The sequence below is a fragment of the Parambassis ranga genome, chromosome 17, assembly GCF_900634625.1.
Source record: "Parambassis ranga chromosome 17, fParRan2.1, whole genome shotgun sequence".
NCBI lineage: Eukaryota > Metazoa > Chordata > Actinopteri > Ambassidae > Parambassis > Parambassis ranga.
The window spans coordinates 3,761,203-3,776,974 of NC_041037.1; the positions used below are offsets into that span (position 1 = coordinate 3,761,203).

At 40.8% G+C, this 15,772-nt stretch overlaps 1 protein-coding gene across 8 annotated transcripts in view; it reads right to left on the minus strand.

The window, feature by feature from the left end:
• Positions 1-14,909, minus strand: part of piezo2b (piezo-type mechanosensitive ion channel component 2b) — a 51,071-nt gene extending 36,162 nt beyond the window's left edge. For 6 of the 8 annotated variants that reach the window (XM_028427073.1, XM_028427074.1, XM_028427076.1 and 3 more), the window contains exons 1-3: positions 14,301-14,364; positions 9,206-9,301; positions 4,553-4,678 (exon numbers count right to left, since the gene is read on the minus strand). In XM_028427073.1, the coding sequence (XP_028282874.1) occupies positions 4,553-4,678; positions 9,206-9,301; positions 14,301-14,364 (286 nt within the window). Of the gene's footprint in view, positions 1-4,552; positions 4,679-9,205; positions 9,302-14,300 lie in introns of all 8 variants that reach the window. The other 2 variants (XM_028427077.1, XM_028427070.1) reach the window with 1 other exon arrangement.
• Between the last annotated feature and the right edge of the window lie 863 nt (positions 14,910-15,772).

Below are 15,772 nucleotides of genomic sequence, written 5' to 3' on the forward strand. Positions count from 1 at the left end.
CCCCTGTGTCAAGCTCAAAGTGTCAAATTAATTTTTTTAATCATCTTTTTTTAGACTTTGGCACATTAGGATTCTGTGTAAAAAGGGGGGAAAAAATAATTTAATACAAGCTCAGTTTCCACAGCTTGAGCTGGTTAAGTGTTCCTGAACGTCACTCCTGCGCTCAGATGGAGATTTCCAGGTATTCAAATCAGAAGAACGACCATTGGTTGGTCTTTGATCAACTGCCAAAAATCACCTTGCAACTCCCTGACATGTCCATATATCTGGTGTTTTTTTAGACAATTAATTAGGTTGTGAGCTTTTTGATGAGGCTTGACAAAACAGCAGATGTTTAACACACTACTGACAAATGTATACACACACACACAGAAAACAAAGGACTTCCTCTGACTTCAGTCTGCAAACTACAGCTACCTTCATGAGGTCAGGGTAAAAACTTGTTTTTGTAGCACATAAAATAATATATACATAAATATAAAAATGTAATTAAATACAATAATCAATAAATATCACAATATTGTATATAAATTCAAAAGCAGATATAGAGTAACTCCTGAATCCGAAGCAGGAAACACATGGCCGCTAGTAACCCTGTTATTCATCAATGACGAAAATAGATGCAGGAAGAGCCTCACTATCGCAGATGTTTTGTTTCCCTGAACTAAAGGTGCTTCGAATTTCTTCTTCTGACAACAACAGATCATCAAATAAAATCAAATATTTCTGATCATGGTAGATGAAGAAGGAGGAGGAAAGGTAGATCAGTGGTTTTGAAATGACATGATCTGTGGAGAGAACCTTATAAAGACAAAAACATCTGTGAAGGGAGGAGGCCACATGGCTAACCTCTGACACAACCTCCGACATCAAACACTTCACCCACAGTCCAGCTCAACTGTTAAGACTCATCTGTCCACCTCCACACGGCTACTCCCAGCAGCTCAGCTATGGAGGACCGACGCAGCACAAAGTCAAAATGACAAAAGCAGAGCAGTTTTTTTTACACTGCTATTCTGGTACTTGCTGCAAAGTAAATAATAAAAACATCAAATTACCATCAGTTTCCAGCTGCCTCAACACCTTTGATGGCCTGACACACTGATGTACATAACATAGCTCAAGCCAAAGTAGCCAGGTTACAATGCGGTGCCAAACATGTGCACAGAAGAAGAAGAAGGTCCACTGATGTTGTTGTAATTCCAAACTAAGGCCATAGATTACAGCCCATTTGAAAGAGTCTATTTTACGGATTTCAACCTTCTGCAACCCCTGCAGAAAGTTCACTCAAACTAAACCTGCAGAGGAAACCCACCCTACGTGTGAGATCATACTCAAGGAGTTGCCGAGGTAAAGCCAGGTCAGCCTGATCCGTGGAATGACAGACGAATATTGTGTAAAGCAGACTAAACTCAGCAAGGAGACTACTGGAAGAGAGTGTGAGACTTTCTCTTTCCTGCTGAGGCGAGGCCGCTTCTCACCCCAGCTGGACACCAAAAATACCTGTCCTCAGACTTTATGTGAACATCATAAAACAGCCTCTGTACTTGCTGGGCCGTTAACCTCTCAGCACAGCACTCTTCTCTCCTCTATCTCTGAGGCGTAATGCCAGAGGCCCCTTTTCCACAGAGACTGGTGAAATGCAGCGTCAACATTTTCAGCGTGTCGTAACTATTATCAGACAATCTGAGGGAGAAAGAGTGAGTCAGTAACATTTTGGGAACAGCAGACAGGATATGTGTGGAAGCAAAGGGAAAATGCCAGGACCATCCCTTAGGAGCTTGTCACAAAACAGCCATTCAACAGGTTGTTGGGTGCTTATGAGCTGATGAAGTATTCATTGCCATCAGATCAGATGAGCCAGAATTAAAGCACAAATCCCTTTTTATGGCTCGTTTTAACCTCCTTAGTCATCAGATGTGAAGAGACTGCTGCTAAAGACAAAGTTTAGACTTTTAGAATTTTTTTCCTGATGCTCTCCGAAAACCTTTGACATTGTCGGAAATGTAGCAAACTCCACCCACGCGCCACTCTTTGACAGTTCATACAAACTGTTTAGAAATCCCTCTGTGTTGAGTCAGCACACAGGAATGAGAAAATCAAAAGGAAAGCGGGCTCCTTTGGTGAACAGTCACTGACCCGCTCCAACAGCTGGAGGTGTTGGTGTTTTTGGAGAGACCTTCTCAGTCATTCTCAACTCAGTTTACTGCACTAATGGCACAATTGGCTACGAAGAACAGAGGAAATTATATGAAGTTATCCTGGGGGAGGATAACCACCACAGCGTGGAGAAGGCCTCTGTGTTTACACAAGGCTGCCAAAAGAGGAAGAGGGTGTCAGGCAGGCTAAATACCAGATTTAGAAACCTGAGATAAGGCATTTTCTCACAACAGATCAAGGGCAGACAAAGAGTAGGGATTGACTTCCTGTTGTATACATAGCCCAAAAATACAAATATGAATGGGTTGACATTGACATTAGGAAGTGGACATCACCACAATGTGTATACAAATCATCTCAAGGGGGCAAAATCAGAAAGTTTGTAAATGTTTCAGTGTAGAAATTGTAGCGCAGCTAGCAGCTAACCAGCACAACTTCATTTCTCTTTTTAGAACATGCACAGAAGCGCGTGATCTCTCCCACCTCCAGGGCACAAACCTGGCAGGTGTAGCCTATTTGTAATGATATAAACACCCATCTATCACCTGATACTGGCCGACGACTGATGTTTAGTCCGTTTTTGATTAGATCAAAACATAAGGTGATTTCTTATGACCAAAAATATGTGTATATAAAAGATAAATGCTTATGTTTTTTTAAGCATTGGAGTATTAGGCAGATTTGGTAATCTCATTTTAAGCCGCTCTTCAGGGGATTCTTCCAATACATATAAACGTCTTCCAACACATATAAACCAATCAGAGAACCAATCAGCAATGTGTAAAGATTCATAATTTACAATCCTGTCTTATATAAATACAGAGATCAATAGATGATTAATACAAAGTCAGGGTTTAATCTGCCAGAAACTGCAGCCCCTGACACTTACTAAAGCGTTGCTTGAGAGAATATTTAGCCTGCCCTCTATGAACAGCTCTGTGTGCTTCTGCCTGGATGATAAGGTTTTATTCTGCCTCCTGACTTGGCTGTGAGGAAAGTGAGATCCTTCCATTAGAAGACGTGAGTCATTAGAACTTAAGGTCAGGGTCTGTCCTGTCTAGACATATTCAAATTTTACAGTTTGATACAGAGTTTCATGAGAAGCCCCAAGGCGGACTATTAACACCCTCCAACTCTTGTGTTTGCTTTAGTGGAAGCATCTTTTTTTTTTTCTATACTGCCATATGGTATTAGGAAACTAATTACACCGAGGAATGTGTCAGATCCATAAATCTTCATGAGGTGACAAAATGCAATAACAGTCGGGGTATTTCTGGAATCAGTATTAGACAGCATATATTACTTACTCACAGAGAGGGTTGCATGTCTACACTTCATGCTTTGGATGGAAACTTCTCTGGTGATATACTAACTGTGTGACGCTGCATCAGCGGCTGAGGTCAGAGTTTAGGCACAGAATGGCATGTGTGATGGATAGGACACACATGTGTGCACACGGTCTGCCATGAGATGTGGCCCCACAAGTAGACATTTCATCAGTTTGGTCTTACATGAGCGATCAGAGGGAGTGAATTTTTCTCGTGGAAAAATAACAACTAAACGCTAACTTTTATTGAATGACAGTATCCTATATTTGTTTATCCTCCTCCTTCAGGCATGAAGAAATGTATACACACACACCGGGGCTATGGTTGCTATGGAGACGGAACTAAAATATGTGTATCACAGTCATTTATTGTTTCGAATTTGTATTTTTTTCACTTGCCTATTGCCTTATTTTATATTTCTAACCTGTTATTGTTTCTGATCATGCATGGAGCACCTGGAATGTAAGCAATTTCTGGGATTAATAAAGTATTTCTGAAAAAAATGTATTCAAATATGCAAAAAAAAAAGACGCTGAAATATATAAATAACATATAAAATAACTGTTGTTTATGTTATCCTATATATGAAGGTGTTTATTTGCTGCAGCTCTGATAGGCAGCAATGGAAACATGACACCAGGGTGGCTATTTTTCCCCTGGTGAACATCCACAACTTCTTTCCATCTCAGTCAGAAATTCTGTGCATCTCCATCCAAGTGTTATTCAAACATTGGTCATTCGAAATGTGTTTCAGAGTAGGAATAAAAATACAGAGGCAAACTTGTTTACAAGCATTTTTTTTCCAGAAAACAAACCCCTCCAGAGTCCCATGAAGCCTCATCTTTATACAACGTTTCTATGTCCTGCATGATTAAGGATTAACACATACATTCTCTTTAGCTGCTACTCACAGCTTCCTCAAACGTACAAACACATAACTTGCTTCTTTTTGTCTTTTTAAAAGTTTCCAGACTTAAATCAGTCATCCTTTTGCTTTTTGATTTCCTCATACATGACCTTGCTACCCTCAGAGCCCTGGACTATAAAGGCTGCAGTGTACTCACAGTTGAAGTTGGGGGAGATGGAGCTCTGGGCCACAAGGCTGTTGACGGTAATCTGATAGATGATGTGGAGCAGCAAGAAGGACATACTGGTGAAGCAGAGGGACCGCAGCAGCCGCCCTGTGTGGCCTGAAGGTGGAGAACAGCAACAGTGAGAACTCTCAGCCACTCAGTTTAAGGATTCCCACATGTTATTTCTGCCGTTCATGCACTGAAACACAGTAAAAGTCTCTTTGCTGGTTTGTTTTTGTAGACACAGTGAACTTTGTCTAACACACAAGTGAAATGTAGCTCCTTCTTTGAGTTGTGGTTGTTAAAAAGTGCCTGTTATTTCTTTTTTTTTTTTTTCCTGGGATGTGGACAGCTGTTTCAGATACTGAAATTCAGTTATCATTGTGATGTGATGTGCTGCAGAGGCTGGAGCTGCGTTGAATAAAGAAGGTGAGGGTGACTTGGAGAGCACCCAAGGGGGATTTTCTGCGAATCACAATACGTATCCTGGTTAACAACTGGCAACACTACCACAGAGCAAAGCTTATTTCTTTTGAAAATTCAAATAAACATTCTGGTGGACCACAAGCCCTCTAAGTCTCTAATGCGTCATTCCAGCCTGATATTGATTTTTCTCCTCACTTTGTGCCTTTGGTGACTGTTCTCAAATAATGACTGGCTTAGAGTACGCATAGGTGATGACTGGCCTCTGTGTGTCTTCCTTTAATGTACAGAATACAGCTGTCAGTGGACAGACAGCTGGACGGCTAATGGAGGATGAGAGCAGGCAGGGGAGCTGCCACAGCTGCTCAACACATGGACATTTTATAGAGCACCTACAGGTATTTGGGATAATTTCAGGAGTTGTTATGGTGATAATTCTCTACAGTAGGATTTTCAAATCCTGTTTTATTATGAAAATGAAAACGACGATCCTCAGGACGGGATGAGCTTAATGAGACTCTTCATCTGTGATGACAAAATGACATCAACATTAGATTAAATGGTCCAACATTCCTGCATGATTCAGTCCTTCTTCTTCTTCTTCTTCAACATCTCCATCTCATTAACTTTACTGCATCCTCACAGTTTTACTATGGTATGGCACAATATCCTGGCTGAGGTGAGCTACTGCTGAGTCTCTGGGCCACTCGGCGCTAACCTTATCACAGAGTGTGCTACAACACACCACGTCAGTCTCATTAAATGTTAAAGTGAAAACAATTTGTGCTAATTTCCCATTGCAATTCCCTGGGCTTTCACAATGAGGGAAAAGAATGCTTGTAAATGTGAGGTATGAGCAGTTTTACCATGCGTCCGTATCCAAACTGGTTTTAAGGCTCTGGACAATGCAACTTCTCTGGCTCTCTTTCTCCTTTTTTTCCCCTATTTTCAATACAGTATTTTTGCTGTCTGACACACATCTTGAAATATTTTGCAGTCTCAAAACGATGTCCCAAGAGTGCCTTTTTGAATGCAACAGAAGGCATTGTTCAGATTTGCTCTAATCATTCAGAGAACCGAGCCTGAGCCAGACCTAACAAAAGAGAGAGTAAAGGTGCTTCCGCTTTTAAAAAGGTGTGACGATGATGGATTCTTTTTTTTTTCTTTTTTAAAGCCAAACTCAGTGATGCGTTAAAGCCAGACACCCGCTGTTAGACGTCTACAAGCTAAAACAAAAACCTGATAAATCAACCAGAACATCAAATATTTATACAGATCCATGCAACAACAGGAGTAAAAGACTCTCCTGAGGGAAAGTGTCATGTCAGTCCCTATTTAACCAGGTATATGGCACCTGCTGTAGAGGCTCTTAAAATGCTGTGCGAGCAAATGGTTTAGATTCTGTTCATCTCCTCTCAGAACTAAATGCCTTCATAGTGGGATGTACGACCAAATACTGCAATTACAACATTAGCGAGTAATCACAAACAATAACAACACGTTGTGTTTCGTTTGCCTCCAGTTAATTCTTGGAATCTTCTGTCCTCGGGAACAGCTAAACTACATCTAATGAATTATTCATGTCCAACATTTGGTTTGAATTAACTTTTACAGATTTTTCTGCTGCGCGTCCTTTAAAATTGAAAGACAAAGTGAAACAGACCATCAAAACAAGGCACTGAATTTAGCTGAATCCCCTCACTAATTGCTTATAAAAACAAAGCAAAAAAAAAGGGCACTGTGGTTCTTTCCTGCACAATGCGATCGGTTTGCTTTTGTTTTTAGTTTGCAGTGTCTTTTCTGTGTATATACTGTAAGTTTGCTGTGGCTCCTGGCAGGAAGGAGGATTTGCTCACAGTATAATTTGGGATATAACTCAATCATCTATGCAAATGTTGCCATGGTGATTACTTTAAACAGCTCTGCATCTTAACCCGATGTTACCTTCAATGTTGGAAGGTGAGCGGTATCATTATTAGCTCCTGTGTGCTGCTGCTGCTGCTTCCTCGTACTGTCAGTGTGATGACAGACATCTGAGGTAGACAGATGGGACACACGTCCTGTTACATCAGAGGAAGATCTCACACCGCCTGACGCCTTTGACCATTTACCTTTGTGTTTTCAATAGTGTACACGATCACTCTAACAATGCCTTGGAAACATCACATAACCATATGTATTTACAAACTAACAATGGTGGTCCAGGTGCATGTCACATGCTTTGTGTTCTGAACTGTTAATAATTCTCTATTAACAGGTAATCGGCTAATCTGTTGTCTTTCTAGCAGCTGCTAATCGAGCCACCTTTTCTGCCTGGAGGGGTGACTGATACGTTTCAGGCCTACCGTAGAAGTTTCATGTTTGTTATATTTGAGAAAGGTCCTCTCCTACATGTACACAGCAGCCGTGGAGCACATGGATACCACCTCCCACACATACCAAGGGCTTACTAATAACCCTTTAATTTGAATTAGTGATTTTTCATGACGGAAGCTCGTAACAATAAGATTAAGAAGTTAATGTCAGGATGGCCAAGCGGTCCAAGGCCGCAATAAAGTATTTCTATTCTATTATCAATCTTGATTTTACCTTCCTAAGAGGATCAGTGCACAAACAATGCTTTTATTTAAAAGATGGCCTCTCATTTTGGTTGAAAGTAGGAATGGAACTTTAGTGATTAACTATAATGGAGCAAAATATGGAGACAAAGCTCTTTTTTTTGCTGTAAAGGCATTTTTTATGACCATTAGAGGAAATATTCATTTAATCTACTTTATCCTTTTATTGGAAAAGTGAACAATAAATGTCATTAGAGATAAAATGATGCAAAAGTGAATTGCTAGGAAACAAAATGACACTTATTTGGTATAATTATAATGCTGTTACCCTGTCACTGTAAACACATTCTGGGTTTTGGACCAAATTTCCACATGTGAATTGAATTTGAATGTATTTTTTGATGGTTTATACAATCCACAACTAATAAATATGCAGCTGTAGGAAAATGATGTTGGTTGTTTTGTTTTCTTGTTGGCAATAAAGAGCATAACATGTGACATAATGTAAACAAAGGGGACATTTTCAGCCTCGGGCTCTCTCTGTGTTTTAGGTTGACAAGTCAGGAAATGAAAAAAAAAAAATAAAAAGCCTAAATCCAGACATGACACTTCCTGGAGTCAACAGCTATCAGATACATGGACATTCATCTTTACTAGAAGACTCCCCTCTTTAACTATTGATGAGAGTGTAAGTGGTCCACTCTGCCCTCTCTTCCTTGTTTACTTCCTGATTGTTATTTCAGCTGCAGACGAGCACAGACGAACCTCGCTCCGACTGGATGTTGTTCACTCCGCTTTATATATTATTAAACACTGCATGTGGCCTCCACAGAAGCCCACATTATTAGAGGTCTGGGTGATGTGCCGTTTAGTATTTTGCGGTGCAGGAAGTGCATAAAGGAGACGGCAGCAATCTCACATTCATCACCCGTAAAGAGAACAGTCACCTCAGTCACTTCTCATAAACCACAGAGGTCCATTGTGATTTATTTTTCTTTTAGAGGGTGAGTGGTTTCTACGCACTCATCCGAGCATGATGAAGAAGCTTGTTTACAGACTTTTCTAACGCAAAACACACTAGCCTCAACGTTCATGTTTGATAAATGACTGAGCAGCTCTTGTCAAACACTGGCAGATTAGAGTTTTACTGAATAAAACGCACTGAGGGATCAAATTTTATATCCCCCCCTTTCTGCAGCTGAGGGGGTTAGCTGTTATCAAAAACAGTCCTTCTTATTTTTTTTTTCTCTAAATGACATTTTACAGCCTCTGCAGCATGTGTGTATTTATTATTTATACAGGCATTATCTGCACAAATAAACCAGAACTAAAAAGTTGTCCATTTTCATCGAGCAGGTTTCAGACCTGTCAAACCGAACACATCTCTCTACCCCCCGATCGGGCTGGTCGTGTATCATTTTTATTATTACAGATGGACTGGTGCATGCACACACCGACATATAAACCGTTCGTCGACTGAACCTGGTGCCAAATCTATCCTCCAGGAAATTCAAGTCTTCTGGAGAAGGGCTGGTTTGTATTACACAGGATAATATTGCAAATCAAACTGAAGACTTTTGGGACTCAAGTCATGATTCTCCAGGCAAAACCAAAGAAAAAAAAAAAAAAAGCTTCAAAGAGAGTTTCAGTGCAGACATCTTACCTTGCATTGTTGTGCATGTCGGCTCTGCAAAGAGTGGAATAAGCAGGAGATAGATGAGGTAGACGAAGGACAGGGCATTGTACCTGAACAGGCAAGCTGCAGAAACAAAGACACAGAGTATAAACAGGAGGGATTGGATCATAATACGTAACAACAGATATCCCCTCAAACACAGCCAGCCTGACAGCAGAAACTGGCAGTGACATCATCACTGAGATTTGAGAGAAACGTGGTGAGAGTCATTAAATTGTTCCTGCTCGTGGTGATAAAACAGCAGAACATTCAAAAGTTCATCTGGCCTGCATCACTACACCAGCCTGTGCTTAATTCAGTCATGAAACTGACGTTTGTTTTGAACTACAATAATCATTACACAGTTGGCCCTGGGTGTTAAAGAGGGACAATTAATGGAATGAGCAGCCAGCAGTTAGATTACGGCTTCATGTCACATGTGAAGACTTAACAAGTAACAGGGACATTTTCTTAGCCACACAGGCAATGTTTGATTTTAAATAATTGATTGATAATTTGATATTAATTATTTTACTGTGTATTTTAATAACACAGCCCCTTCACCAATAGAAGAGGCTGTAAATTCTAAATTGTGAGTTACCTGAAATTTCTCTACTGATTTTTTTTTTATTTAATTAAATGTTTTGTAATTTTGGATAAAAAATTATCATCATGCATCATTTCAGTGTCTGAGGATGACACAGGATTGAGAAACTCGCCTACTGAACACAACAACACACACACACACCATCCAGGCAACACACACACATGCACAGACGCACCATCACACACCATCACACACCATCACACATCATCCAGGTACATGAGCAGGAAGTCTTTTTGTCTCGTGATGAAAGGAAAAACACTTAAGAGCAAATTTAAAAAAAAAAAAAAACACTAATTGATGTATTGATCTGCCAGACTAACCATCTGACAAGCTTTTACCAGTTAAACGACTCACATCACCTGCTCACCAAGCACCAATTAACGCTAATTGCTAAATAAACCATGACACATGTTTTCCAGAAGCATGAGCATGTTATGTGATCAGCAGCCTGATTCCTGACTTTTCTTTGAACTGAGGTCAGGAGGTAGCGAAGGACGGAGCGAGGTACACACAGTGTCTCTGTGTAAAATGTGGAGCCAAATGTCTCTTTACGGTTAAACCAACAGGAACAGAGTTTACAACCTGTACGAGTTATCGTCTCAGTCACAGACATCGGCAGCTACTGGTCTCGAACTACTGAAAAATTACACTTAACTGCTGAAAATGGTGCTTTTATTTATCTTTGCGTGCTCAATGGACCTATTCATTGACATTTGACTTGGCTCTGACTTTTTGCCGGAGCCCTTCAGTCAGTGCAGCTCCTGCCCTTCTCTGTGCTCAGATACAGACCAGTGAAAGGCACAGGGTCCGTTGTCTTTATGGGAAAAACAAAAACATCTGTAGATTATCACTGTGATTAGTTTCAAGCATGCGCGAATGCCTGAGAGACAAACCGTAAATATGATTATATGAGAAGAAGAAGATATTTTTTTTTATCATTATTGCTCATTTATTCTTGTAGGCAAGATTCTTCTGAAGTTTTTCCACCTCTTGGTTGAGTTAGGAGGGAATGACTCATAATATTACATTTTTGGTCTTACGCTCCCTCCATTATTTTTATCTCCATTAAATGTGGCATTAAATATGTCCCAAACCAGCCAATTTTACAAAGTTGGCAGGCCGGAATTCGATGCTGCCATTATTCATCTGCTCAGAGTTATAAATCTAAAGCAGTGCGTATCTATACTGACTGTTTCTATCTGTATCTGCATGGCTGTGCTCCCACTGTTAGCCTGTAGACACTTGACCGCAGCCTTCCCGACCATTTGCCTTCGCTGTGTGACTCACCATCAGAGGATTTTTACAGCGGGAATGAAAATAAACTGCTGTTGTTTTGAGACATCAGATTACAGAAAAAAAAAAACCCACTCACAGCTGAATCAGGCTTTTGTCTCTTAAAGCTATTATTACAGACAGACAAAGCATGAACACCAGGCAAGACTTCACAGTTTGAGCCCCAAAAACATGATAGCAAACGAGAGGGTGACGCAGTGCCAGGACAAAGCAAACACTGGGAGATAACTGAGGAATTTAAAGCTTTCAGAAGAAAGTAATAAAAAGCACAGCATACCACATCCACCGCTATCAACAGAGCTGAAGCTTCACTGTAACTTATTTAAAGGTGAAGGTCAGTGATGGCTGATAGACAACACATCCACACATTATAACAAAAATACCGTCTGGGTGGATGACATGAAACAATCAGGGAGAAATCACTTCATCCTTGCAGACGATTTGATTGAATTTGATCTTTTTAAACTACAGATTACTCTAAGTTCTATATTATTTTAGCCTATTTAAAAAACAAATTATTATTTCTAATCTATCAGCTATCTTTACTTCTTCTTTTTTCCTCAAAATGATCATCAGTAAGTAGTTTTTTTTAACAATTGTTTTAGTAAATTCTGAAATAAATAACTGATATCCGGCTGGTTAACTAGCTAAAAAAGCTAAAAGAAGCTAACTAGAATTATATTTCTTTAAATAAACACTTGCAACTGCAGTTACAGTGTAATGTTAAACAGTTTAGTGAAATAAACAATAGTTCTAATAATTACAAGTTTGCAATTGTGAGAGAAAATTTGTTTTTTTTTTCAAGAAAGTTGGTTGTCTTCAACAATTTAGCCAAGTAGCTTTAAAAACAGCTAAATGCAAACTTAGCAAACGTTAGTGTTTTAGACATGATTTAGCGCACACTGAGGATATAAACAACACTATTTATGTTACAATATCCTGGAATTTGAATATGACATTCAACTACTTAGAGCAGGCAACGCTCCACCAAGCACAACACCAACTGAAGGCCCATCACTCACCCTGTTGTCAAGCTTAAAAACACAAAGGGTCTTCTCTAAAGCCAGTGTTTTGTCCATTCTGGGCAACTGTAGGAGCATGTATCAAACATGATGGGCTGCCTGAATGGACACATTAAGGGTTCATTCTAACCTAAGGAAGGAACATAATTTGTATTTATAGGTGATTATACACTAATAAAAAAATCACTTTTAATCAATATAAAGTTTAGAAATGAGTCTCTACATTATTCTTGGCTTTAAACAGAACACCTTTTTTTAAATTCGTTGTGTTTCTGATGTACTTGTATGCAGTTTCGATCACTGTCAAACAACATCATGATTAAGTTGATGCCCACAGCCGCTAAGAATACCAGAAACCTTCCGCCTGTATTTGCTTTAGCTGACTCAGTGCTCCACCTGAACACTCACACACACACACACACACACACACACACACACACACACACACACACGACATCAGATCAGACTTTAGGGGAAGTGCAGACTCACAATAATGTCCATACTTTGCCAGTAAACAGATAAACAGTGGGCCTGTTTGATTAGCAAAACTGAAGTTGTGTGCAAATGTGCGTTGATGGTGGCTGAGGGGGACTGTGTACACACAGGCCCGGCAGTTGTGTGCGTTTCAATAGAGGTGCTGTCAGATGGCCAGCAGGAAACACGGACTATGTAACGTCAGCAGACGGGTCTGTCAGTACTGAACATGCGAAAAGCAACGGGTTGAAACATATACTACACAACTGATCATATACAGTGGAGGTTAGGTAGGTGTTCGGGGTCAAATAACATCTGTATTGACCATGAAGTCTGATTTTTTGATTATATTTTAGCAAAAAACTGTGAATTCGCACCCAAAGTTGCAAATAAAAATCCCTCTTGTGTGCTAAATTTCACAGCGTTTTGATCAAACTGGGACTTTTGATTGTCAAATAGACACAAAGAAAGAATATCAACCACTGCTGACAGCAGAAACAGCATCTATCATCCCGTCTGCCGCTGTATACACCCCCCCCCCGGTCCTTTCCACTTTACATTCGCTCCATCCTGTCTGTTACTGTGTACAGCTGCAGTGAATGACAAGTGCTCATTTGCACTTTGAAAAAAAAAAAAACATAAAATATTAAAGGTATGTTTACGATAAAAGGGAAGGCAACTCTTCCCTCCCTCACAAACCACATTATTAATTCATACTGTTAAAACTACTTTCCACAAATTAATGGAGACAATGCACGGGCCTCACAATAGCTTTTGGAAATAAAGAGGGGGGGGTTACTTCAGGCTGTCAAGTGATGCATTATGGTGGGACTGAGTGAGTCTTATCTATAGAAAGTAACTCCACCACACTGGAACCTCAGCGGCAGCTTGATGCTAATCATGTCTCACTTGTGGCGTCACCGCAGGATCACAGCTGCAAACACAAAGTAAACTGCTCTTAATCTGAAGAGGCTGCAGCCGCAGCGACCACCAGAGCATCATCTGGACTGGCTCTAAATCTCAAGCTGCTAAATAAGCTGCCAAGTTTGAATCACCTTCAGGATCCGCATAGCAAAGGGATGAATCAGGCAGAAACTACCAAGAACACAGCGGCTCCAGGTTCATCTCTGCAAAGTTACACATTCAGTAAACAAAGCGGAGCGCTGCAGGAAGAAGCAGCACCACCGACCCCCAAAGACACGGAGAAGGCGGCGTGAATGTTCATTATTCACAACAGTGATGAATCATTAACTCTGAAACCACAAAGACATAAATTACCACAACTATAAAAACCACAGTTTGGTGCTGCTGAGATTTGCAACATCTGTGTGAGACAATCCAGATTAAATTAAAATACAAATCCAAAAGCACTGTTTCCTTTACTAAATCCAATAAAAGGTGAGGGCCAGGTGGAGATCAGTGCTGCTAAATGAGGGCTCTGCGGAGTCATCTGTGTGATGCAGAGGTGAACTGTGACCTCCAGCAACATGAGGTCAAACACAAATCATCATAAAGACACAACAAAACACACCTGACTGGACTTTATACAAAAAGATATCAGGGTTGAACTTTAATATATCAGGTTTAAGGTTCATCTTAGTGTGAAATGTTTCATCTTTTCAATGAAGTTAGTAGAAGATGTGAGTAAAATAAACTTTTAAAGTCAGTGAGTGATCCATGGACTCACCCGCTGCGAGACACACAGGCAGCAGCAGCCTGAAGACCAGCCCGCACACCACCTCAGACGCCATGGCTCTGGCTCTGAGCAGCCCGCCTTGAATCCAGGTGAAACCAGCTGAGCACTGTCTCTCTAAGGCTTCTCTTGCATCCCAGTCTCCTGCACTCTGTCAAATCCCAGCTGATGAGCGCTGCTCCAGGCGGCCACATCAGCTCCGTCCTGGTGGCACCTGGACTCCGCTTATTCCACAGTGGTGAGGGACACCGAGGCTCAGCACAGCAGGCACGTCGCCGGGAAATAATAATAATAATGTTAATAATAATAATAATAATGTCACCATGATAGTTTGATCGCTCAGTTCGCTTGTGTTAAAGTCGCATGTTGACGCTGCGCAGACTTCAGGTGCGCAGACAGCTGCGCCGGCACTGCGCGTCAATAAGCCAGAGGAAGCAGCCAACAAGTCCTCAAAACCAATTAACTTCCTATTTTCAACCAAAACCCCGCACTGGAGATGACGGATTAAAGAACTACACGGCCTCACTGCGCCTATGTTCTGTGGAGACGCACAGCGAGCAGATTAATCCTCCCTCTCCTTCAGCCCTCTTGGTGAAATTTGACTTTCTGACTTCTGGTGTGTGAACTGTATTCACCAACAGGAGGCTACAGGACAAACCTGTGATTGGCACAGACTTCAGCCAATCATGAGTGTGCAACTGGTAGCCGGTCCAGCCCCCTGTGATAATTGGAAGCAAGAGGTGGGACGCAGAGATTGATGGAAATACCAGAAATATCCAGAGATAACGCAGCTGTCTGAAGCTTCTTCTTATTATTATTTATAGAGGAATATATTCTTATAATCGTATTAATCTTATCTTTAAATCTGTAAAACACCACCAGAAGCACAACTTCCAGAAGATTTTATACATTTTAGGAGACAAGTTTCCCATCCAGTCACATCAGGTCCAGCTGTTTATCAGAGACGAACAGCGACGCCTAGCGGTGTGAAACGGCCACTTCACTCTAAAACGGGTCATCACATAGCAGCTCTGCTGTCACATCTCCCCTCAGAGGCAGGAACATGTGTTTGAGCAGCATGTTTTCAGAAAAACATCTGCTCTGATTGCATGTAATCTAATTCGTGGTGTAAACAGAGGTGCGTCATGATTTCAAACCTCAGTTTGTTTTTAGAAAAGGATGACATGTTTGCATCACTGTGGCGTGGGCTGTTGAAGGGATGAAGTGAATCACTGCATGAGGAAGGACTTTAAGACATAAAGAAATGACTCCCGAAACCTCCAATGTGTCTTTTTTCTACACCACCTGCCTCCAGCTCCTTCAGTCGTTGCAGTATGATCTCTGGCTGCCTCAGACCCGAGACATTTTCACCCCTTATTAAACCAAATGCATCTGTAAACACATTTTTAGGCCTTTATATACGTCTCAAAAAAGGAAACAATGGAATGTTTTAGTGGTGTTGGAGA